The 23,409-nt window shown below is 47.2% G+C and overlaps 1 protein-coding gene across 4 annotated transcripts in view; it reads right to left on the bottom strand.

Moving 5' to 3' along the window:
• Window positions 1-7,991: 7,991 nt before the first annotated feature.
• Window positions 7,992-23,409, bottom strand: part of ELAPOR1 (endosome-lysosome associated apoptosis and autophagy regulator 1) — a 65,025-nt gene continuing 49,607 nt past the window's right edge. For 2 of the 4 annotated variants that reach the window (XM_028102089.1, XM_028102088.1), the window contains 14 exons: window positions 22,394-22,571; window positions 21,307-21,435; window positions 20,837-20,927; window positions 18,804-18,909; window positions 18,395-18,532; window positions 17,612-17,875; window positions 15,900-16,073; window positions 12,442-12,622; window positions 12,012-12,108; window positions 11,436-11,537; window positions 10,166-10,292; window positions 9,910-10,088; window positions 9,230-9,395; window positions 7,992-8,060 (listed from right to left, as the gene is read on the bottom strand). In XM_028102089.1, coding sequence (XP_027957890.1) covers window positions 7,992-8,060; window positions 9,230-9,395; window positions 9,910-10,088; window positions 10,166-10,292; window positions 11,436-11,537; window positions 12,012-12,108; window positions 12,442-12,622; window positions 15,900-16,073; window positions 17,612-17,875; window positions 18,395-18,532; window positions 18,804-18,909; window positions 20,837-20,927; window positions 21,307-21,435; window positions 22,394-22,571 — 2,001 coding nt within the window. Of the gene's footprint in view, window positions 8,092-8,926; window positions 8,983-9,229; window positions 9,396-9,909; window positions 10,089-10,165; window positions 10,293-11,435; window positions 11,538-12,011; window positions 12,109-12,441; window positions 12,623-15,899; window positions 16,074-17,611; window positions 17,876-18,394; window positions 18,533-18,803; window positions 18,910-20,836; window positions 20,928-21,306; window positions 21,436-22,393; window positions 22,572-23,409 lie in introns of all 4 variants that reach the window. The other 2 variants (XM_088022924.1, XM_088022925.1) reach the window with 2 other exon arrangements.

Genomic DNA, 23,409 nt, shown 5'->3' on the forward strand with positions numbered 1-23,409 from the left:
AAAACTGTCTTCATAGTGTTAGGTTCCCTGAAACCTTCTGAGAGCAAGGTCTGATAGGCGCTGACCCTTCTGTGTCAGTGAAGACACTGCCAAAGTGTGTTGTTTGCTAAGTTTCAGGACAGTGATGGGTGTTCACAAGGCTGCACTGGAGCCCAGGCCTAGGGGAGGAGGGCAACTAGGCCAATCCTGTAAGGAGGTCATCAGTATAATTGGAAGGATGACCTTAAAATTCTGGCCTCTCCAAATTTCCTTAGGAATTTTCACCATTAGTCTTATCATTATATTATAGTCATCTCCCTTTAAAATGCTCATGTTACCTGATAAATATAACAAATTGACATAATGGCATACTTCATCAACTTAAGAATCATATTTAGAGCTGGAGGTGAATCTTAGCCAACTGCTAGCCTAATAATTCCTAATCTTTTCATCACCTTGTCCCCCATGTTTTAAAATATGTTTGTCTAGGGCGCCTGGGTGGCTCAGTCGTTAAGCGTCTGCCTTCGGCTCAGGTCATGATCCCAGGGTCCTGGGATCGAGTCCCACATCGGGCTCCCTGCTCAGCGGGAAGCCTGCTTCTCCCTCTCCCACTCCCTCTGCTTGTGTTCCCTCTCTCGCTGTGTCTCTCTGTCAAATAAATAAATAAAATCTTAAAACAAAATGTCTAACAAACATGATTTTTAAAAATTCATTTTCCCTTCTTATTAATCAGACATATACAGCTGCCAATTAGAATTTCGGATAGCAGAAAATAAACAGTGTTACTACACTGCCAGAAGCTAACACAAAAACAAATCAACATAATACTTTAGTTATGGAGTGATGATGTGAAGCCATACCACTTTTGGATGTGTGGTTTCTGTTAGGCTTTAACACTGAGAATAGTTAATGGGTGCTGTATATGAGGGCCCAGGGGTTCAAGGGTTCAAGGAAAACAGCTACGTCAACCCCTTTATCTTCTATACAAGAACACTGAGGCCCAGGGAAATTAAGGAATAGAGCCCAAACCTCAATACTGGAAAGACTCTAAGATAGTCTTAGGTTTGGGCTTGTCTCTCTGTTAGCATTCCATAGCAGAAAACAGAGCCCTGAGGAACTTGGCTAGAAAATGTGGCTTTTTCTTATAGGGCAGAGACCCTTTATTGCATCTTGATCGCCACGCAGAAAACAGAGCCCTGAGGAACTTGGCTAGAAAATGTGGCTTTTTCTTATAGGGCAGAGACCCTTTATTGCATCTTGATCGCCACAGGACCTAGCATGGTGCCTTACACGTGGTGAGTTGCAGGGAGTAGGCTGAGAGGTTAGAAGCTTGTTGCAGTTTCAGGGAGTAGAGTCCTAGCTGAGATATTGCCCTGGGGTCCTGGGCAGCTAGTGGGAACCCCAGGGAGAATGACTACCTGCAGGGAGAGAGCAAGAAAAGAGGGAGGAGCACACAGCCACAGATGCCATCCTCAGTTTTTACCAGTTCAGTGCTGGCTAATGAAGGAGGGCACTCCTGGGCCTTGTCTTAGCACCTCTTTGCTTTCCTCTTTTTGTCTTGGATCTGAAGGAGGATTTCTCAGTGTTGGACAAGCAAGCCCTACCCTCTCAGTCTCCTGCTAGAAACCTTCAATGGCTACCTGTTGCCCTCAGGAGAATGTCCAAACATACCTGGCAAAGCCCTTCATGATCTGCCCTCTACCAAATTCTCTAAAATGTTCCCCTTATCTCCTCCTCACATCCCCACACCTAGCTACCTGTAGCTCTCCTTTCTTGTCTCTGAGCCTGTATAGAAACCCCTTCTACCTGGAACTCTCCTTCCCTCCCCTGTTCCTCCAAACTGGCCGATTCCTCCTTCCTCCAGGAAGCTTTCTCTGATACACTATTCACCCTTCCCCCCAGATTGGTGCAGCACCCACCCTTCTAGGTTCCCACAATACAGTAGAATTTATCATACTGTTTAAGGAGAAACTGACAACCCAACTTCCAACTAGAGGCTGCCCACTCCCTTCTATCAGAGAGACACAGTAACAAAGGAAGTTAATGTTGCTGTCCTTGGACAATGAAGGAGCAACCATCTAAAAATAACATGGGGTCGGGCGCCTGGGTGGCTCAGTTGGTTAAGCAACTGCCTTCGGCTCAGGTCATGATCCTGGAGTGCCTGGATCGAGTCCCGCATCGGGCTCCCTGCTCGGCAGGGAGTCTGCTTCTCCCTCTGACCCTCCCCCCTCTCATGTGCTTTCTCTCTCATTCTCTCTCTCTCTCAAATAAATAAATAAAATCTTTAAAAAAAAAATAACATGGGGTCAGGGAAAGCGGCCAGCATCTGGGGGGACTTTGATCCTGCCTCCCCCTCTGTAAGAATTGGAACTGAGGTGTCCATTCTCCTACCACACTGTGTGGTTTGGGGTATTACATTTTATGTGGGATTGTTAACTTCAGTGCTAATATGGAGTTAGTTTATAGTCTAAATTCTCCTTGAATAGCTCTTAAATTATCCGTGAACTTTTGTATATGCAACCCTACATCAGTTTCTCTTTCTCTTCAATAGGCATTGTTGCTCTGTGGTTTTCAACTAATTGTCTTCTCTAAGGTTTAGACCAAGTCATTAGTATCTTCTTGCCTGGTCACCTGACAGTGCATTTCACTTCTTTGTCAGTGATTGGGAAACCCTTAAAATCATTCACATACCACCCCCCCAACACACACACACTCTCTTTTTCTTTTTTTAAGATTTTATCTTTAAGTAATTTCTACACCCAACGTGGGGCTCAAACTCAAAACCCTAAGATCAAGAGCTGCAAGCTCCATTGTCTGAACCAGCCAGGTGTCCCTCCCACAGTTTCAAGCTAGGTCATGTCTGTTGCTTGTTTGATGCATTGGGACCCTGCACAATGGTTGAATTCATGTAAATTAACTGTGGTACTCCCATGTCAATGTTTCTTCACTATTGTGTCCCCAGTGGGTGAGCCAGAGAAAGTTTCACAGTGGGGTGACTTTTTTTTTTTTTTGAGATTTTTTAATTTATTTGACAGAGACACAGTGAGAGAGGGAACACAAGCAGGGGGAGTGGTAGAGGGAGAAGCAGGCTTCCTGCCGAGCAGGGAGCCCAATGTGGGGCTCAATCCCAGGACCTTGGGATCATGACCTGAGCCGAAGGCAGATGCTTAACGACTGAGCCACCCAGGCGCCCCACAATGGGGTGATTTTGAAGACTGGGTGGGGGTCGATCAGGTGAAAAGGAAGGGGAGGGGCAGGGGTGCCTGGCTGGCTCAGTGGGCTAAGCATCTGCCTTCAGCTCTGGTCATGATCCCAGGGTCCTGGGATCGAGCCCAGGATCAGGCTCCCTGTTCAGCGGGGAGTCTGCTTCTCCCTCTTCCTCTGCTCCTCCCCCTGCTCGTGCTCTCTCTCTCTCTCTCAAATAAGTAAAATCTTTAAAAAAAAAAAAATTAAAAAAAAGAAAGGGGAGGGGCAAAGACAGAGGCACAGGCTAACCCAGGGAGGTGCGAAAGAGCTTGTGAGGGGCGGTCAAAAGTTGTGTGGATAGTGGAGAGTCTGGCTGGCCCAGTAGAGCGTGCAACTCTCAATCTCAGGGTTGTGAGTTCGAGCCCTACATTGGGTGTGGAGATTACTTAAAAATAAAATCTTTTAGGGGCGCTTGAGTGGCTCAGTTGGTTAAGCGTCTGCCTTCAGCTCAGGTCATGATCTCAGGGTCCTGGGATCGAGCCCCACGTCAGGCTCCCGCTCCCCCCTACTTGTTCTCTCTGTGTCAAATAAATAAATAAAATCTTTAAAAAATAAAAAGTAAAATCTTTAAAAAAAAAAGTGTGGCTAGAGTAGAAGCAATGTGGGCAGAGAGGGGCAGGTAGGCTGTTAGGGACCTTACACACCACAGTGGAGATGCAGTTTCTTCATCTATTACAATGGGGATAGTGCCTGCCTCTAGTTTGGACTTTATACCATAAGCTGGTGTGATATTTAAATATTTAACCATCAATACAACCAGGTACAACTCAGTTGGAGGAAAACAAGCAGTTGAGGGACATCTCTTTGTGGGGTTAAATGCCCTCAACAAGAGTGAAGGAAAATACTAACGCAGGAAAATCCAAGTAACCCTGGAAATGGTATACTGGTCCTGATGTCCTCTAATATTTTGTCCACATCTAGTTATAAGAATCCACTTCATACCCAAAGAAGCGAATTTTACTTGTCTTTGTAGGTGCGTTGTTAGGTGGCTGGCCTCAGTATCACCCGAGAGAAAACTAAAGTGGAAAGGAAGGGAGGGAAGATGCTAAGTGTTTTATGTATTCTTTGACTTTGACTTTGATCCTCACCCAATTTGGGGAAGTAAGGTGTCATTACATACATTTTATTACTGTGGAAACAGGCTTTGGTTGTTGGCTGATTCCTCAGCAGGTGGTGAGGGGCTTTCTAGCCTCTCTCCCTATTGCTCTGAAGCATGCTCTTTTCTTTCTCACATTGAGGTTCCAGAATCCTCCTCACCTTCAGCTTAAGCTTCAAGAACACTTCCATTTCTCACTCCCCCATCCAGCCACCCAACCCGTGTTCAAGAAAAACAACTTGAAACATATGTTTTATTTCACAAAAAAAGAAAAGGGGGAAAATGTGATAAGCCATAGCCACCCCCTAACAAACTACAAACTCTTGGAATACAAAATAAAAAGGAAATCCAAGCAGTCTTGATGGGACAAAATTTAGTTTCACAAAGCTGAAAAATCTGTTACAAAGTCTCTGTTGTATAAATATAGTCAGTCTTATCTTTAATGTAGAGTCAGACAAAAAAAAAAAAAAAATTGTCTTGGCTTAAGAAATCGCCCGGTCCTTGAATATACCAAAATGTTCGTTTGTCTTCCCAGCCAAATCAGGTGATGCCTACATGATGAGAATCACTTGTGTCTTCCAGCACTCTAGGTGACCAAATGGGATTTAAGTATTTTGTCTCCTGAGCCCACACTACCTCCCCCAGTAGCTTGTGCAAACCACTATAGCCTATAGCCTTAGAGCTAAAGGCTTTTCCCATATAAAATCTAACATGTCTATTCTAAAATTGAGTATGGTGATGGCTGCACAATTCTGTGAATATATTAAAATCCATTGAATTGTACATTTTCAATGAGCCAGTTGTATGGTATGTGAATTATATCTCAATAGGGCTGTTAAAAAATACCGAATATGGGGCACCTGGGTGGCTCAGATAGTTAAAGCGTCTGCCTTCGGCTCGGATCATGATCCTGGGGTCCTGGGATCGAGCCCCACGTCAGGCTCCCTGCTCAGCGGGGGCCTGCTTCTCCCCTTCCCTCTGCTTCTCCCCCTGCTCGTATTCTCTCTCTCTCTCTCTGTATCTCTGTGTCTCGAATGAATAAAAAAAAAAAAAAACCTTAAAAAAATACCAAATATGTCTAAGCAACAGGTGACCCTGATATCATAATTCAGGAGCTCCTGGCAAGACACAGGGAAGACCTGTAGAAGTCAGTACACTAAGGGATAGATAAAGGGAGATGCCTAAAGCATTATGACTAAATCAGTGGAGTTTGAGGTTGCTCTGGGGCACTCAGTTTCAAGATGTCAGAATAAAGAAGTCAACATGGTAGATACTTTTCCCTACTGCTTCCAGAGTAGTCTAAGGACCTCATATGGCTCTCGTCACAAAGAAAGTTATCCAGTGGGAAAGCAGATGCTTTCTGGATGTTGCTGAAACTACAGAAAACTTTAGGCTGGAGTTCAGGAGTTAGGTATCTGCATCCATCGGGAGAAATTCCAACATCGCTACAGGGTCTGAGAGCCTGACTCCCATGAGAGGAGCACACCCCGCCACCAAACAAAGCTTCTAGATTTATTGAACCAAAGGGACTGCCTGCCTTCCGTGATGCTACTGATGACCAGAAGTCACAGGAGGGCCCGGTTCTCACTGCCCCTTTTATAAGGCCACTGCCGGGGGAGCAATGCCTAATCAGACCAGCAGACCATTTTTGTGGTGGACAAACCACTCTGAAATGCCATCCCCATTCTATACCTACCCTCTGGGCACCAGGTGGCCACTCAAAAAAGGAGACGGGCACAACCAAGGGCGACTGGGCCCTTGACCAAGGGATGATCATGCCAGCCTGATAGAGAGGGAGGGAGAACCCCCAGGAGTAAGAAGAAAACAAGAATTTAAACTCTTGCACTGGTTTTGCCATTGTGGTTACTTGGAGTCCCTCAATTATACTGGGTGTCAGAGTGGAGAGAAGGGGCACGGAGGACACTCATTTTACTCACCTTTCAGAAGGGATGCTGCCAGAAATTGGAACTAGAAGTCTTTTTCATTTTTTAGCACACATAAGAAATGAGAACAGGGAAAAGAGAAGGCTAGGGGCTTGAAAGTGTGAGGTGTCCCAGTTTGCTAAACATCTTGTTCAACTCCCTTAGTCTTTCCTCTGTGAAGACTGATCTGGTCCTCTGGCTGAGGTATGGGCTGGGAGCCAATTCCGTTTTTGGCCAGCCTAGAAAATATTTATTCTGTAGCTGAGCAGATGAGTTAAGATTAGAAGCAGACGTCCTGGCCCCCTCGGGGTCCATCCCATTGTGGGCCGGATCCCCCCTCACCATCCCCACCCCATGTGGCCCCACTAAAACCTTGGCCTCCTCGTGTTCTTTCAAAATAAGATACCCCTATTCCATGATACGGCTCAAGCCTCTACAAATGGGGCCCTCAGGGACAGGAAATTTTCCTTGCTGGTAAGGTTTGTCATCTCTGTGGGTAAAAGCAAGCAGAGAAGAAAGCTAGAACACCTGTGTTTAGGGCTTACCTGGTTCTCTTTAGTGTCATAGGGAGATGGTGGGACGTTAAAAAATAAATGGGGGTGGGGCGCCTGGGTGGCTCAGTCGTTAGGCGTCTGCCTTCGGCTCAGGTCATGGTCCCCGGGTCCTGGGATCGAGCCCCGTATCAGGCTCCCTGCTCGGCGGGAAGCCTGCTTCTCCCTCTCCCACTCCCCCTGCTTGGGTTCCCTCTCTCGCTGTGTCTCTCTCTGTCAAATAAATAAATAAAATCTTAAGAAAAAAAAATAAATGGGGAGAATAGGTTCACCAGGGCTTTGGGCATTTTCTTGGTGCACTTTTTCCTTTGGCTCCTGTGAGAATATTTATCACTTACTGAGAAAAGGGGAGTGAAGTACCTAGTTTTAAAAAACAAAACAAAGCTTTCCTTATTGCCTCTCTCTCTGTGCTCATCGAGCCTTTTCTTCCCCAGGCCTTCCTCACCTTGCCCTCAGCCTAGCCACGAAACTCAGTCTGAGCTGGTTATCCAGGAGAGAAGAATCCAGACGACTCTGACGGTCCAGGAGGGGATGCCAACACCCTCCTTACCCAGCCTCTCTCCTAGAGAGATCATGAGCTGAGGGCATATCATTAGAAAAACTCCAGCTGCTTCTGCCCTTATCTAAGAGGATAGAGGAAGTTGTTTCTATACTTAAGAAGAGAGAAATAGGGCACCTGGGTGGCTCAGTTAGCTAAGCGTCTGCCTTCGGCTCAGGTCATGATCCCGGGGTCCTGGGATCGGGTCCCGCATCGGGCTCCCTGCTCAGAGGGGATCCTGCTTCTCCCTCTGCCTCTCTCTCTCTCTCTCTCTCTGTCTCTCATGAATAAATAAATAAAAAATCTTAAAAAAAATAAAAAAAAAGAAGAAGAGAGAAATATTTTCATTCCGGAGCTATACGAATTATGAGCAGACGAAGCTATGGCTCAGGCGGCTGGACCATTGTGGGAAACAAGATGCAAGCGAGGGAGTAATATACAAACAAAGTGTGGGTATATTTGACAGGTCGGAGGCAAGCAGAAAGGAGGGTTTGGGTACTCTATAAAAAAAAAACAAAAACCCAAATATCTGAAATCCAAACTTCTTCTGATAAGGCCACAATGAAGAGATTTCCAGCAGGAAGCTGGCACCCGAATCGCCACAGGCTTGCAAGGTGACGTGCCCGGGTGAGGAGGCAGGGGAGGCAGGGCAGTGCCTCTCACAGGTCCATGTCTGGGCCTCCTGAGGATGTCTTCAGTGGTACGGAGTCAAATCCATCAGGAGTCCTCTGAAAGAGAGACGGTGACAGGAGCTGGCTGCTGCGCCCGAGCAGTTTAAGGAACAAGGGCGAGAAATGGAAAACAGGGGACAGAAGGAACCCTTATGGAGTTCCTGCTTCCAGTGGCTTTGTGGAAACAGACATAAGATACCCTCTATTCTTCTTGGTCCTTTCAGTCAGTCAGAGGATAAGAAAAATCTTTAAAACCCCCTGCTTTGCATCTTTGCTGAGTTCTAAAAGCCCAGAGAGACTCAGAGGTCCCAGAGTAAATTGTTCTCCCATTGGTGAAACACACACACACACACACACACACACACACACACACACACACACACACACACACACACACACACACACACACACAGAGTCACCCTGATAGGTTAGCACAAAGGGAATGCGATTCAGCAATCTAAACCCCTACCCGCCCTCCCCTCACCATCCCGCCGGTCCTCTCCTCTCGGGTGGCCGCCCTCCCACCCACACCTGTTTGATGAACTGGTTCAGGGCAGGAGGGAGGTGTGGGTTCTGGCGGACTGGGGCTGCAGAGGGCTGCGGCCCTGGAGGCGTTGCTTGGATGCTCTCTGCTGGCCCCACACCCAGCGACAGTGTCGTCAGCATAGCGTTTATGAGCTTCAAATTTGCTCACCCACCCACACATACCGAGCCAACTCTCCTGGCTCCACAGTGCTCAGTGGTGAGCAGCGCAGCCTTAGCTATGACTCAGCCCCCACAGGACGGGGCCCAGGCATCAGGGGATAGCACCCTCCACTGGTCAAAGGAGAGCCTCGCTTCTATCAGAAGTTGATCCTAGAGAGCGCCTCGTCCCCACCCTCCAAAAAAAAAAAAAAAAAAAAAAAAAGGGAAATGAGTCTTACAACGTGGATGGTTCAATACTCCTTCTGGAAGTTAAAAGGCCCAAACAGTCCATCAACTGGAGTGCATGTTGGGAGAGAAGGAGCCTGGTCAAGAGCAGCCTTGGGCCCCATGGGAAACAGTAATGGTGTAGAAATACAGAAGGCAGAAGCCAGGATTTTGAGGGTGGGGGGATAGAACAGTAGGGAGGGTGGGGAGTAGAGTAGTGAGTGGTCCCTGAACAGTGTGGGACTGTTCAATGTCCTAGGACCGGTGTCTTCTCCAGCCCTCCAGGCTGACCTCAGTGCACTGGCCAGCCTCCCTACCTTAGAGGTAAATGATTTGATCTTCCCAAAGAGTGACTTCTTGCTGGTAAAGATGAGGTCATCCTCCACATCCTCGCCTTCCATGATGGCACAGCTGTCGGCTGCTGGCAGGTCGCAGTCCTTGAGGGCAGCGTTCATCACCAGCTTGGAGTACTTGTACTCCAGTCTACGAGGCAGGGGGATGGGACAGATAAGGCAACGAAATGTGGAATGAGGGAGAGAGGCTGGACCCTAAACAGGTAACCACAGGTGAGGAAACTGAAGCACAGCAAAATGGTGTGAGGCCTGGGCATATAGCTAAGGAATCTTGACTTCCAGTTCAGTGATCTTTTTCCCTTAAGGCTGGCTGTTTCTGTGTTCTCAAAGCTTAAAAGAAATAATGGAATTATAAAGTTATTATTTTAATTATCATTAATAATCACAACAAATTAAGGATACTCTGCTTTTCTTTTGAGCATCTAACGGTCATTTATAGACTGCCACGTGGTACTGTCCCTGTTCGGGAGTCAGGATGGCCAAGGCATACGTTGGATAAGTGGCTCAGCAAGTCTCTGGCCAGAGTCACAGGGTCTGTGGCCAACTCCAGAGAAAAGCCTCATGAATTTAATTCTCAGATGTTCTCCTCCCGGTGCAATGATCCAACCCTGTCCATCCCCAAACTCCAATACCCCATCATGTACTTTTGATTCTTTTTCCAAAAGTAACAGGTCAAGACGGTGAGCAGGACGGCAGTACAGGTGCCTGCAGAGATGCCCACTTTCAGCCAGAAGTCGATTGTTTTGCAGATGGTGACTCTCTGCTCAGGCAGGGAGATGCCGCCCGTGCACAGCTTTGGTTCTCGCCACACATAAGTAGTCTTCTGTTGGGGAGAAAAACGAGGAACTCAGAGATCCCATTCCCTTCTCTCCTGGGACGTCCCCAAGCAGAGAGACCCACCTGGATCCCAGCCACGCAGCTGCTGACGATAGCGTGGTAGTCGGCCGGGGAGCAGAGCGGACAAGCAGCCAGGCTCTCCCACAGGAAGTGGAAATTACAGCCATCACAGGTCCCATCGGAACATGCGCTAGCAAAGCAGAAAGGAGACTTGAGTGCTTACTCGCTGGATGGTGGGAAGAGCTGGTTGGAGTCCCATCATTTCATAGCTTGCCTGCTCCTTCCTCTCCTTGCCAAACTGTTAGCCCCACCAGGATCCTTCCAATTAGTCCTCAATACAGGTTTTGCTCTCCGATGTCCCTGATGACAAGAGGCCTTCCCAGCCTCCCCTGGGTTTTCTACCCTCTGCCTGTTTGTTTCTGCTAACATCAGATGACAGCTAAATACAGATGAGCTGTAGCATGGCTGCCCCAGCCAACCCCTCAGAGGCTCCTGTTCTCCCCCATGGACCTGGGACATTTTGCAAAAGCCACTTTGATGCAGCTTCCTGGCGGTGGGGGGTGGTGGGGAGTGGTGGTTCAGGAACGGACTTCAGGTCATGGGTATCTGTTAAGTACTTTACTGCAATGTTTATACCAGCAAGAACAGTGGTCTGACGTTTCGACACCACTGCTGAGTCAAAATATCTTGCGTTGCTCCCCATCTCCCTGAGCAGCTGCTATTTAGAAACAGCATTCCCCAAACCATCTTCCTCAAGACACTAGTGCCCCTCAACATGTTAGTTGGGGTTATGTGGGGGGGGGGGAAGGAGGTGGGGGAAGGGTACTGTAATCAAACTGGTTCCAGAATTCTCGATTTAGTGCACTCGGCTATTAAACTCAGAATTGGGTCTTTTGGTTGCAGAGAGATTCTTAAAACCATTACTCCTCCTAATAATCTCAAGTACACGCCAGACACCATAAGAAGTCCACACGTCTCATGGTCTCGTTGAATCCTCACGACCACTCCCTGAGGGAACTTCTTATTACCCTCATTTTCCAGATAAGGAACAAGAGGCCCAGAGAAGATAAGAAATGTATCCAGGATAACATAGCTAGTAAGGGGAGGACATGAATCCAATAACCATTTGGCTGTGCCGCTGTCCCCATAATGGTATATGAATGTGAGAGTAGCTTGGACTCTTCCTTCTGCCCTACTCTTGACACCTGAAGATTGAGAATTTGGAGTCATGACTGTGTCCCCAAGAGCCCATTAATGGCTCTCAGACTGTTTTCTCTTTGGCTTTTGGGATGAAATGAGTCCAAAGAAGGGAGACCTTGTTACACCCCTTTACCTTGGCAGCGACAGACTTCCGGGGGCGGGTTTCAGTGGACTGCATCTGACACGGATGGTGGTTGATCTCCCAGAACTGCAGGACTGGGTCACATCATTGGACCTGCAGAGAAAGCCAGCCCCCAGTGGGGAAGAAGTCACTCACCTGTTTCATTGGAGAGCCACTAAGTGAGGTCAACATGGAACAATTTCCTTGCTGGGGAAGTCAGGACTTGGGAGTGCACACGCATTGGTTTATACACTAAGAGAGTGGGGATCAGGGAGATCTGGTCAAGGGGAAAGCCACTGGTCCAGGAAAGGTTAGCATAGGCATAACACCGAAGTCTCCTAGGGCAGGAAGGGAAGTCAGCCACAGATAATCCCATATTTCACCCTGCCTCCGGGGCAGACGTGCCCCGGTAATACCCCAGAAGCTGGGATCAGTGAACTCCCAGCCTGTAGCTGCCATTGCTGGGTGAATCTGCTAGACATCGGACATGTTCTGGCTTGATAAGTATAGGTGGCTGGAGAGAGGGATGCACCAGAAACAGTGGAGGGGCTAGGTTTCCCTTGCATCGGCCTGGTCTCTCATCTTCACCTATAAAAGAAGATCACGTCCGGTATTCCCAAGGACTCCGGGTGGAAAAGTTCAGCTGGGGAGGAGATTCCATCCAGAGTCATATCTGTTGTCACCCCTGCCAAATTAGAGCTCCTAATTAGTTGTCACTAGTACCATGAGCCAGCAACCACTTCAATTCTCTCAATACCTGTCAACATCCAACCTTCCTCCATCTCCTCACATCCCCGACTGGCTCATGAAAGGGTGAACTGAGGTTTGTCAGAGGCCCCAGGGGGCACTTGGCACCCCCCAGGATGGAACAGAAAACAGAGGTCAAGAGGGTGGGCCCCTCATCTGGGGCCTTTTTCCCTCAGAGCCTGGCAGCCTCACTCTGTCTCACACACACACACACACACACACACACACACACACACACACTCAAACAGGCTGGAGCAGCTGGGTCACTCACCGATGAGTCGGTCGGCGAGGCTGACAGGCTGCGAGGACACTCCAGCCTTATAGCCTGTCACCTCTGGGGGGATGATGACCGCCTGGCAGATGTAGGCTGTGATGGATTTGGAGAAACCCGACTCACCCTCAGGAGTCCGGAGGTCAGTGACATTGTCGGCACACACGGACATTTTCTTCCCCTGGGTTGGGGGACGTGGGGAGGAAGGGGTGGGAAGGAGGGAATGGTCACAGAATTCCCAAAGGGGAAGAGGGTACATTGCTTTCACATCTGAAATTTCAGCCTTCCAGTGGCACGTTGCAGTGGAATGATTTCATTCCAGATCTAATTACAAGACACATTTATTTTTTTTTTTTTATGCTAAAAATAAGGCCTCGGTGTCCTAGTTTCTGAAACTCTGGCCCAGGGGTCGCAAGCCTTTTTGTTTCCTCGGAGTCATGTGGGAGCCTTCTATGGGCAGGGCTGTGATGGTGGCAGAGGATCTGGAGCTCTAATCTACCAGCCCACAGTTAAGGGTCTTCCTTATCCTAGCCAGTTTTCTAGATAGATACTGAACTATATAACTGATTCCCTGAAGTTTTTGAACATCTGGCTTGGTTCACATTCCCTCTCTGTGTCTCCCTTAGTGCTTTGTCACGGGAGCACTCTCCAGACAGATTCCTAGCAGTTAAAACAGACCCCACGACTAGCCCCCTCCCTGCCTTGAGATGGGACGTCTTAGAAATAATTAGAACCTAATCCATTAAAGAAAAAACGTACCAAGAGAAGAAAGTCCATGTTTGTTTGTTTGTTTTTTAAAGATTTTATTTATTTATTTGAGAGAGAGAGAGCATGAGAGGGGGTAGGGTCAGAGGGAGAAGCAGACTCCCCGCCGAGCAGGGAGCCCGATGTGGGACTCGATCCCGGGACTCCGGGATCATGACCTGAGCCAAAGGCAGTCGCTTAACCAACTGAGCCACCCAGGCACCCAGAAAGTCTATGTTTACATAGAGAACGTGACAAGAAATAAAACATTCTGTAACAACCCTCACCATAGAGAACTCTGGAAAATGGTAGGAATAAGACTCCTTCTTCCTGGAGATTTTGTAATAGAGGAAATATTGAGAAATTTTTCCTTCGAAATGTTAAATTTATGGAATATCAGTATATAACTTGTTTGCCAGTATAAAAATCATTTGTTTAATACTTCAAGTGTACTAAACCCAAAGAATAAATACAAAAGCACTAATTCACAAGGATATGTGCACCCCTAAGTTTATTGCAGCATTATTTATGAGAGCTAAATTGTGGAAGCCACCCAAGTACCCACTGATAAGTTAATGGATAAAGAAGATGTGGTGGATATACACAATGGAATATTATACAGCCATAAAAAAGAACGAAGTTTTGCCTGTTGCAACAACATGGATGGAGCTGGAGAGTATGCACTAAGTGAAATAATCCAGTCAGAGAAAGACAAATGCCATATGATTTCACTCGTATGTGGAATTTAAGAAACAAAGCAAACGAACAAAGGAAAAAAGGGAGAGAGAGAGAGGCAAACCAAGAGAGAGACTCTAAACTAGAGAACAAGCTGATGGTTACCAGAGGGGAGGTGGGTAGGGGGATGTGTGAAACAGGGGATGGGGATTGAGGAGGGCACTTCTGATGAGCACGGGGTGCTGTATGGAAGTGTTGAATCACTATATTGTACTCCTGAAACTAATGTAACATTATGTCTTACATTATGTGTAGTAATGTATGTTAACTACACTGGAATTAAAATTAAAAGCTTAATAAAATGTTTAAAAATGGAAGTGTACTAAGCACTTACAATGTAAGATTTTCAATATTCTAAATTGTATTACAAATGAAGTTATGTCAATTGTCAAATCTGGTGATTCTTGGTTTATTTTTTAGATTGTAAGAAATAAGGGACATGGTAACAGAATCAAACCTTTCCATTATGGGAAAACAAAGAGCTATTTTGTCTTTGAACTGACAGTCACACAGGTAGTGTGACAGTACGCAGGAAGGATTTCTGAAAAGAATAAAGGAGCAAAGACCAAAAAAGGCAATCCCTCTAAATTCCCCATCTTCATCTCTCTCCCAACTCACTGAATGAAACTTTTGCTACATTGGTCTTGCTTTAATCAGTCTCAATTTCTGAATCATCACTAACTCACTTTGGAAGCTTCATTTGAACTTCTTCAAAGACTTGTAAAAACAAGATAGAGGGGCGCCTGGGTGGCTCAGTCGGTTAAGCGTCTGCCTTCGGCTCGGGTCATGATCCCAGGATCCTGGGATCAAGCCACGCATTGGGCTCCCTGCTCAGTGGGGAGTCTGCTTCTCCCTCTGCCTCTCCCCTCCACTTGTGCTCTCTCTCTGGCTTGCGCTCTCTCCCTCAAATAAATAAAATCTTTAAAAAAATAAAAATAAAACAAGATAGCGACATGTATCTCTAATCTTCCATAGATTAGTTTCTGTTTTTTTATGAAGATACAATTGCCATAGAACATTGATTAGTTTATTTCTTGGCATGTTCTCTATAAAAACAGAAATCAACTTTTTCTGCATGCTCCAGAAGGTGGTAGAAGCTGTGCTGTGTAAAAGTCTCACTACCACACAGGATCACAGACTAAAGGCTCAAGATGCCCTTTATTTTGTAACTTTTGAAACTCTCTCTCCTGACTGCTAATCCTGGCTTGTTTGTAATTTAGTTAAGTGCAGTAGTGCTGTGATTACTCTTTACATTTCTGTCTTTGAATTTTGCATCCAACACATTTACAGCAGCATGGAATGGCTAAAGGTAACATTCTTTGCATATCCTATAAAGCCTTCCACATTACTTTTTTTTAAAACTGTCAGCAGAGGTTCCTAGAGATGAACTACATACAGTTTATTTTATCCAGCCTTTAGAAAACAAATGACAAATGCCATGATTAGCGAAGACCGCTTTTTAAAGGGGAAAAAATCCTCCTCTGGCATTGCCTTTTTTTTTTTTTTTTTTAGATTTTATTTATTTATTTGACAGAGAGAGACACAGCGAGAGAGGGAACACAAGCAGGGGGAGTGGGAGAGGGAGAAGCAGGCTCCCCGCTGAGCAGGGAGCCCGATGCGGGGCTCAATCCCAGTGCCCTGGGATCATGACCTGAGCCAAAGGCAGACGCCCAACGACTGAGCCCCCCAGGCGCCCCTGGCATTGCTTTTATCTATTCATTTTGAAAGAACAAAAGTCAGGAAGGAGTAAATGAATATATCTTATCTCAAACACCTTTATTTTCCTAAATGTTTATAATCCAAACGATTTAATTTTAGAGGAAAAGGTCCTCAGGGAGAATAATCATCCCTTAGAAACAACTGGAGTTTTCTCAGTCGCCTGCTGCCTGGCTTTTCAGCTTTGTTCCTGTGTCCATTTCTGGCTCTGACCCACTGGGGTCCCCTTTCAATATGACGCCATCGGCACTCACACAGCTTACCTGGTTTCCACACAGACTGAGGGTAAAGTGATGGAAATACTTCAGCCCTTTGGAAGTGAAGCTTGGCCCTCCAGCCAGAGAGACGGTGTTTGCCAAAGCCAAGAAGTTGTAGTCCAAAACCCCAGTCGGAGTGCTGATTGAGAAGGTGCAGTCATTGTAGCACAGAGAGTGGATCTGAGGGGAAAGGATCGGTCATGTTGGCTGGGCAGGCCGTGCCTTAAGGGGACCAGAGTGGAGACTGGCAGCTATTGTCCCCAGCCTGGTCTAGCCCAGGAGAGAGACAAGTGGACGTAAGGATTGGGTGGGCATTAAAATAAGGGAAATGAGCTAGTGGGGGTTATGTACATCCCAGAGTTCACCTGTTAGCACATATATAATCTATAAACCCGAATCTACTGTTTTTCAGTAAGGAATTCGGTCAGATTTAAAGCCTTGTCCCTATGCCTAGATGATAGAAGTCTCTCAAGACACAAGGTAGCCCTTCTTGCTTTTAAGCAGAAGACAAGGAGGTGCTAGCTGGAAGAAGGGTGTTCAGGATGGCAGAAGAGAAACTGCAAGCCTTTGCCTGCACCCCATTTAAAACTCACTGAAGCCTTGCTCCTCTCTCCCAGGTTCTCTGCAGGACACTGAGCTCCAAAAGGGGATTTAGCAGCGCCTGGGTGGCTCAACTGGTTAAGCGTCAGACTCTTGGTTTTGGCTAGGTCATGATCTCATGGGTCGCGAGATGGAGCCCCACATCAGGCTCTACACTCAGCAGGATCAGCTTCTCTCCCTCTCTCTCTGCCCCTCCCACCCCACCTTGAGCACGCTCGTGCTCATGTGCTCTCTCTCTCTCTCTCCCTCTCTCTCTCTGGCATGAACAAATAAACTTAAAAAAAGGGGGGGGATTTATATCCCATAAACCCCTTACTCCGTTTTAGGAAACCCATTCAGCACAGCCTTATGCAACTGTCATTCCCTCCCAAAGCAGCAGAGGGAGCCTCAGGGGAGGAAGTTTGCAGAAAAGTCTAGGGTGCCCAAAAGAGGTTGCCCCGGGGTCTGCAGAACTGTTGTGTTTACTGCACAGCTAAACTGAGCAGCATTTGCAGACTGTATAAATAATGCCTCACAGATGTTTGTGTGTTGATGTGGCTGTGATAAGTAAAATACAAGTTGATTCAAAAAGCATTAATGAATACCTAAGAGCTTTTCCTCCGAGTACTTTCTTAGCTTCAGAAAGTACACGGGGGCAACAGCACTGTTAGTTTACTTTAGAAAAAACCCTCTAGGATAAAAGACAGCAATGCCAGTTAACTGTATGTCCCAGCGAAGGTGGGTTGCCTTCCCAAAGGAGAGGGGGCCAACTCCCATGACAATAGGTTGGATTGAAGTGGGCTGAATGTGAGCCCGAGCTCTTATTCCTTCCCTTCAGGTCTCTGCAGAGATGCCAAATAACCCTCTGAACCAGACTGTCACAGATCTCCCTAACTCATCCCTTGAAAATGAGACTTGTCCATGACTGAGGCCTAGACCCTGAAAACCAACCTCTACAGCTAAGAACTTGCCCTCCACAGTTAAAGCCTCGGCAGGTATCCTCAAGGACTCTAACCTGGGAGTAAACTACAGGGAATGTTTGGGTATCAGCCCCTCAAGAACCCCACCCAGATCCTGGTACCCTCTGAGGTGGTCCATCCAGAGGGCCAAGGTTAGGATGCATGACACATTGCTGGCACCTTGTTGCTCTTGGTTCCTGGACCACAGGGCACACAGGCCTGGATGCCATAAGGCTGGTGGGCCTTCAGGATTGTGTTAGGGGGGCAGGAGTGGCAAGTTCCTGAGTCCCGATCGATGTAGTAGCCAGCAGGACAAGAGGTGCAGGAGGAGCCCACGTCAGAGGCTTCCAGAGCACAGGGACGGCAGTAGGAGGCCACCCCGTCCATGACGTTGGTGACATTGATAGAATAGATTTTGGCGACGTCATTGGTGTACTTCCTGCCCTGGAAACATGAGGAGAGAGGGCAGAGGCCTGAGACACCAGCAGCAATTGAGTTCTCTAGAAATAGCAAATGACTATTTAACCCTCTTTACCCTATAATACTTGAGAAAAATCTTAGAAGCATCCTATTCTTACTCACTAAAGAGTTGCTCTTTGTGAACATTGTGTGTCACATTAAACCAAGAGAAACCCATTCCGAATGTTGAATAAAAATATTAAGTGCCATGGGAGAAATATGCAGTAGATACCGTTATATGCAAAAAGCAGGTCTCTTCCTTGTGAAAGGGGGAAAAAAATGTAATTGAACTTAGAGTTTCATCTTCCTGGGAAGTCATTTGGACAAGGCTGGATGCTTCTCAGGGGCTGGAATAGGCAGTTCCGTGCTTGACTCCTTCAGATCCTTCTAACCTAACCCGTGGGTTCTGAACCTCACACTCATACTTAAGCTAATGCTAGGAATCATCCTGGCTCAGAGGTCTCTCCTGGGAGCTAGCGGGTCTGGAGAAGGGGAGGAGCTTACCGTCTCATGAAAAGTGGTCCTCTGGAAGGCCCAGGTGAAGCTCATGGTAGCATTCTCCTCGATGATATAGGTGTAGGGCTGTTTGCCTTTGGAACCTTTCCATGTCTCCACAGGAGTGTTGGTCCTAGAGTTCACACCCTGAACCCAAGACAGACAAGTGAAGAAGGCACAATGGCTGGGTGGCTGGTGGGGGACAGAGTTCCCATACTGCTGCCATCCCAGGGGCCATCCCAGTCGGCCAGACCCATGTTAAACTGTGAAGTCCCTGACGGACAGTCTGGGCCCTTCCTCTGTGAAATTACTATAAACGGGGCTGCCAGTTATGTTGATGCGCCAAAAAGGTAGAGGGGGGCCAACGCTCCCAATAGTTCCTGGAAGCCCCACTGCAGACAGAGAAAGGGAAACATACCACCATGAAGTAGAGCTCACAGTTCACAGAACAGATGGTCTCAAAGACAAATGTGATCCTGGCCACCTCTTTATTCTCTGTGTCTGCCATCACTGACTGTGGAGGTCTGTGGGGCAGAAACTACAAGTCAGTTCCAGAGACCAGGCAGTGTTTACTGAAGGGCCCAGACAGCAGCAAAATGTCCGCTGTGGGACAGGGTTAAGTTCTGAGGATGCTGGAAAAAGCATGGATTAAGTCCAACTCTGCCACCTAGCTATGTGACCAAATTGTAGTTTCCTCATCTGTAAAATGAAGGTGATGATAGCTTTCTTATTTACCTTCCATTGCTGTGGTGAGGTCCAAGGGCATAATTGATGCAGGAGTGCTTTGTAAAATGCTCTATAATCTCACTAGCAGAGTGGGGTCCTCAGACCAGCAGCATTGCCCTCACCGGAGCTTATTAGAGGCACAGAAACTCGGGCCCCTCCCCAGACCCACTGAATCAGAATCTGCACATTAGCAAGATTCCCAGGTGATGCATAAGGATGTCAAGGTTTGAGAAGCTCTACCATCGTTAAGATGTAAATTACCTACATTCACTTAGCAGCTCACTCTCTGGGGTGGTGGGAGTTTTTCTCAGGTCGAATGAGCAGATATTTCAATTTGTCATCTCTTCAGCCAAGTTCTCAGGCTGGTCCTTCTTTTGGGAAAGAGAGAGCCAGGCCCAGGGGGGCAGGTGGAGGAGGGGTGGTGAGTGCGGGAGGTGAGGAAGCACCTTACTATAGCAGTCAGCTTTGCAAATTGAAATGTACTTTTGAGAATTTACCCCCCAAAAAGCCTAAAAAATTTGCTCACCTTGCAAATGGGATATAACTTCTCATCTCTGAGTAGTGTAAATTAAGAGAAGGGAAATGAATACCTTTTGAGCAATTACTGTGGGCTGAGCACTGTGCCAGCAATGGAAAGGAGGGAGCTTGAAGAAGGTAAAGGAGAAGCCAGGGGGGCAATAGGGAAACCCATTCAGTGATCCCCCCTCATCTTGAAAGCACATATGGGCAGAAGAATTCACTTTGGCTTTGGAAATCCATCTACGGCTTTTCTTTTGTCCTTGGCCATTTGCTTATATCCTAAGGACCACCAGTCCCAGCGCCTATCTACACGGTTATGCTAACCACTGGGCTGGAAGAATCATCTCAACCTGAGTCAGTCCAAAGTCACAGACTGTCAATCCCCTTTGTTTTACCAATGAGGAGCCTGAAGCCTAGGAGCATGGTGACTTTCCCAAGTTCACAAAGCCAGTAAGTGGTGAAGTTCAAGGGTTCTGTCTTCAGTCCAGTGTTCTTTCCATCATACCACACTGTATGTAGTATTTATTTTAATGGCAAACACATTGCTTAACATCCTAGGTCTTCTTGGGATATGGGGATCAATATGACAAAAAGAATAATCCATCTCAGTCTTCTTCTCCCAAATAAAGACGAACTGTCAATGGGTTCTGGCCCTCATTTTTTAATTTTTAAAATTTAATTAATTTGTTTATTTTGGATTTATTTATTTATTTTAGAGAGAGAGAAAGTGCGCAGTGGGGAGAGGCAGAGGAGAGAGAGAATCTCAAGCAGACTCTCTACTGAGCACAGAGCACAAATGTGGGGCTCGAACCCACGCCCCTGAGATCATGACCTGAACTGAAATCAAGAGTTAGATGCTTAACCAACTGAGCCACCCAGGCGCCCCTGGCCCTCTTTTTTAAAGTTGTTGTTGTTGTAACATTTTATCTGATGGCATGAGGAGGAAGAATTCGAATAGCTTGTGGCCAATCGATGACAGAAGCCAGATGGAAGAGAGCACCACCAGGAGGTCCACCAGCATGGGCAGCAACAAAGAAGCCATGTTAGTATTCGGGTTAACTTTGTCGGATCATTACCCTGCCCTCCTCTATTCTGAAGTCATGCTTCCACACGCCAGAAGCCCTCTCCTCTACACCATTCCAAGCTATGTGGGACTTGGATGTGGTCAAAGTAGCATGGGCTTCCCCTTAGCTTTGTATCCCTCACCTGAATCCTGGCACAACCAGAGTGAGAATCATGAAGTCATTGTCTGAGGCTCCAACAGCCGTATAAATGTGATCACCAGCCACTTCCCAGCCTGGAAAAGGAGAGGGGAGAGTTAGGGCAAAGGTGCACCCAGATGACACTCTGAAAGAGAGAGAGAACACTGTCCTTTGAGGCATCCAGAACCACCGCCAAAACCAAACCACGTTATTTATCCTGCTACTTTGGTCAAAGACTCTGAAACTCTCAGAGCAAGCCATTTGGAGTGTGTGCACATTGTTTCTAGCTCTAGTTCTACCTCTAAAACTAAGCTCTGGCAGAATAAAGGTCCGCGGGGAGTGGAACTTTCCAGGGAATGCATGGCATGATTAGCTCATTTTTCTGCAGACATCACTGTTATGAAGAAATGTGAAGTGGGAGAGCTCCCGGTCAGCAGGGAGCTGACAGCTCACAGTAAGTGACGAGGCACTTACCGGTCATGCCCTTGTACTCAAAGTTGATCCCACTGAGAACAGTGGTTTCCATGTTTGAGGGCAGCGTGTTCCACCATTTGTATTCGAATCCCACGGCTGGCTCAGTCCCGGCTGGGCAGTGGCTGCAATCTGGGAGAACCACAAGATCCATGCCTTCAGCAAGGAGGCTGCAGCAACCCTGACTGGAGCTGCTGTCCCGCGGACAAGTGACAACAGCGGTGGGCAGCCAAAGGGGGGTAATGCTCAGCACTGTAGCACGTTTAGATCAGGTCAACTGGAAAACATTCTGACAATGTATTTCACAAATGCAGGACATAAACCGTGACCCTTAATTCCAATACTCCAGCTACCCTACTTGCCCACCAAATTTTTCCCTTCAAAACTTAAATGGAGACGAACCATGAGAGACGATGGACTCTGAGAAACAAACTGAGGGTTTTAGAGGGGAGGGGGTGGGGGGGATGGGTTAGCCTGGTGATGGGTATTAAAGAGGGCACGTATTGAATGGAGCACTGGGTGTTATACGCAAACAATGAATCATGGAACACTACATCAAAAACTAATGATGTAATGTATGGTGACTAACATAACATAATAAAATAAAATTAATAATAATAAAAAAACTTAAATGGATCTTCTCGTCTGATGCATATGGTTCATATTATTTGCCGCAGTATTATCAGTAAATGCGTTTACATGAATAGGTGCACAAATCCTCCCCACGTCTTTCTGCAGCATGGCTTATGGTTCCGATCATATCAAGCTGGCCATCCCCGCTCCCCAAACCTTCTGGTTAGCATCCCTGCTGCGTGCTGGAAGCCTCTGTGGTGAGGACTGCATACGTGAGGCCTGAGTCACAGTTGCAGTCAGAAGAGGGAGGGAGGCAGGCCGTTCTCCAGCGTGACTCCGACCTACAGGCAGGGCCCACCCTGACCTCGCTCCTCCTGAACTCAGTCCGCAGAGCGGCCCGGCCCTCACTGCCTCCCTGGGAAGGACAGCGTGCACGTTCAGCCGGCCGCTCTGAGTGCCCACGCGGCCCACCCAGTGGGCGACGTGGGAACGGACAGGATGCAGATAGAGAGGTTACCGGAGCCGTTGGAGTAAGAGCCGTAAGGGCAGGGCTCGCAGCTGCTGTTGTTGGTTTTGAAAAAGCCTGGGTTGCAGGGCGGGCAGCGGGTCTTCACGCCAGAGGCGGGCAGCTTCACGGCCCCCTCAAGATCCTCACCGCAGATTTTCGGCTGGGCCCATTTGTACATGAGCTGTGTCTGCAGAAATGCATTAAGAATGGCTCAGCCTGTGCGGGATTTGGCACATCTTTAGGAATTTACCTTGAGAGTGTGGGGGTAGGGGGGTCTGGGTTATAACGAAAGTTTCGTGAAGGCAGGGGACCCCTTCTGGTCACCAGTGTATCCCATGCTCCTAGCCTAGAGGCTGGCACACGGCGGTGCTCAATAAATATCTGCTGAATGTTGACTGGATGAAAAGGGATATACTCAGCAAGGACATGCGTGACAGAGAGAAGGGAAGGACCAGTTGTCTCCAGAGAAAGCTTCGGTTCCAGTGTAGCATCTTATGACTACCACGGTCACAGGAGAAGTAGCTGATGAAAAATCCCAAAACGTAAAAAAGGATGTCCCCGTTTGGCTTCCAAGTATTTTCTTTGCCTTTTCATTTATTCAGTAGACATTTATAGAAAGCCTACTACATCTGTATGCCAGAGCTGGGGGTTCAGCGATGAATGAGACAGGGCTCCTTCCCTTAAGGAGCTCACCATCTAGCAAGGGCAACAATCGCCTAAGAATGATCCGTGTGGGCAGATGGACACTGTGTTCTCTGGGACATCAAGGCAAAAGGGACAATGCTGGCCAAAGGGTACAAACTTCCAGTTGTAAGACCAATAAGTTCTGGGGATCTAAAGTGCATCAAGGTGGTTACAGTTAATAGTACTGTACTACTGTATATACTTGAGAGTTGCTAAGAGAGTCGATCTTAAATGTTTTCACCACCAGAAAAAAAAGGGGTATTATGTGATATCGTGGAGGTGTTAATTAATGCTACGGTGGTCATCATTTTGCAATACATAAGTATATCGAATGAATACAC

The sequence above is a fragment of the Eumetopias jubatus genome, unplaced genomic scaffold, assembly GCF_037043125.1.
Source record: "Eumetopias jubatus isolate StellerSeaLion01/CBP00866 unplaced genomic scaffold, mEumJub1_p1.0 scaffold_4, whole genome shotgun sequence".
NCBI lineage: Eukaryota > Metazoa > Chordata > Mammalia > Carnivora > Otariidae > Eumetopias > Eumetopias jubatus.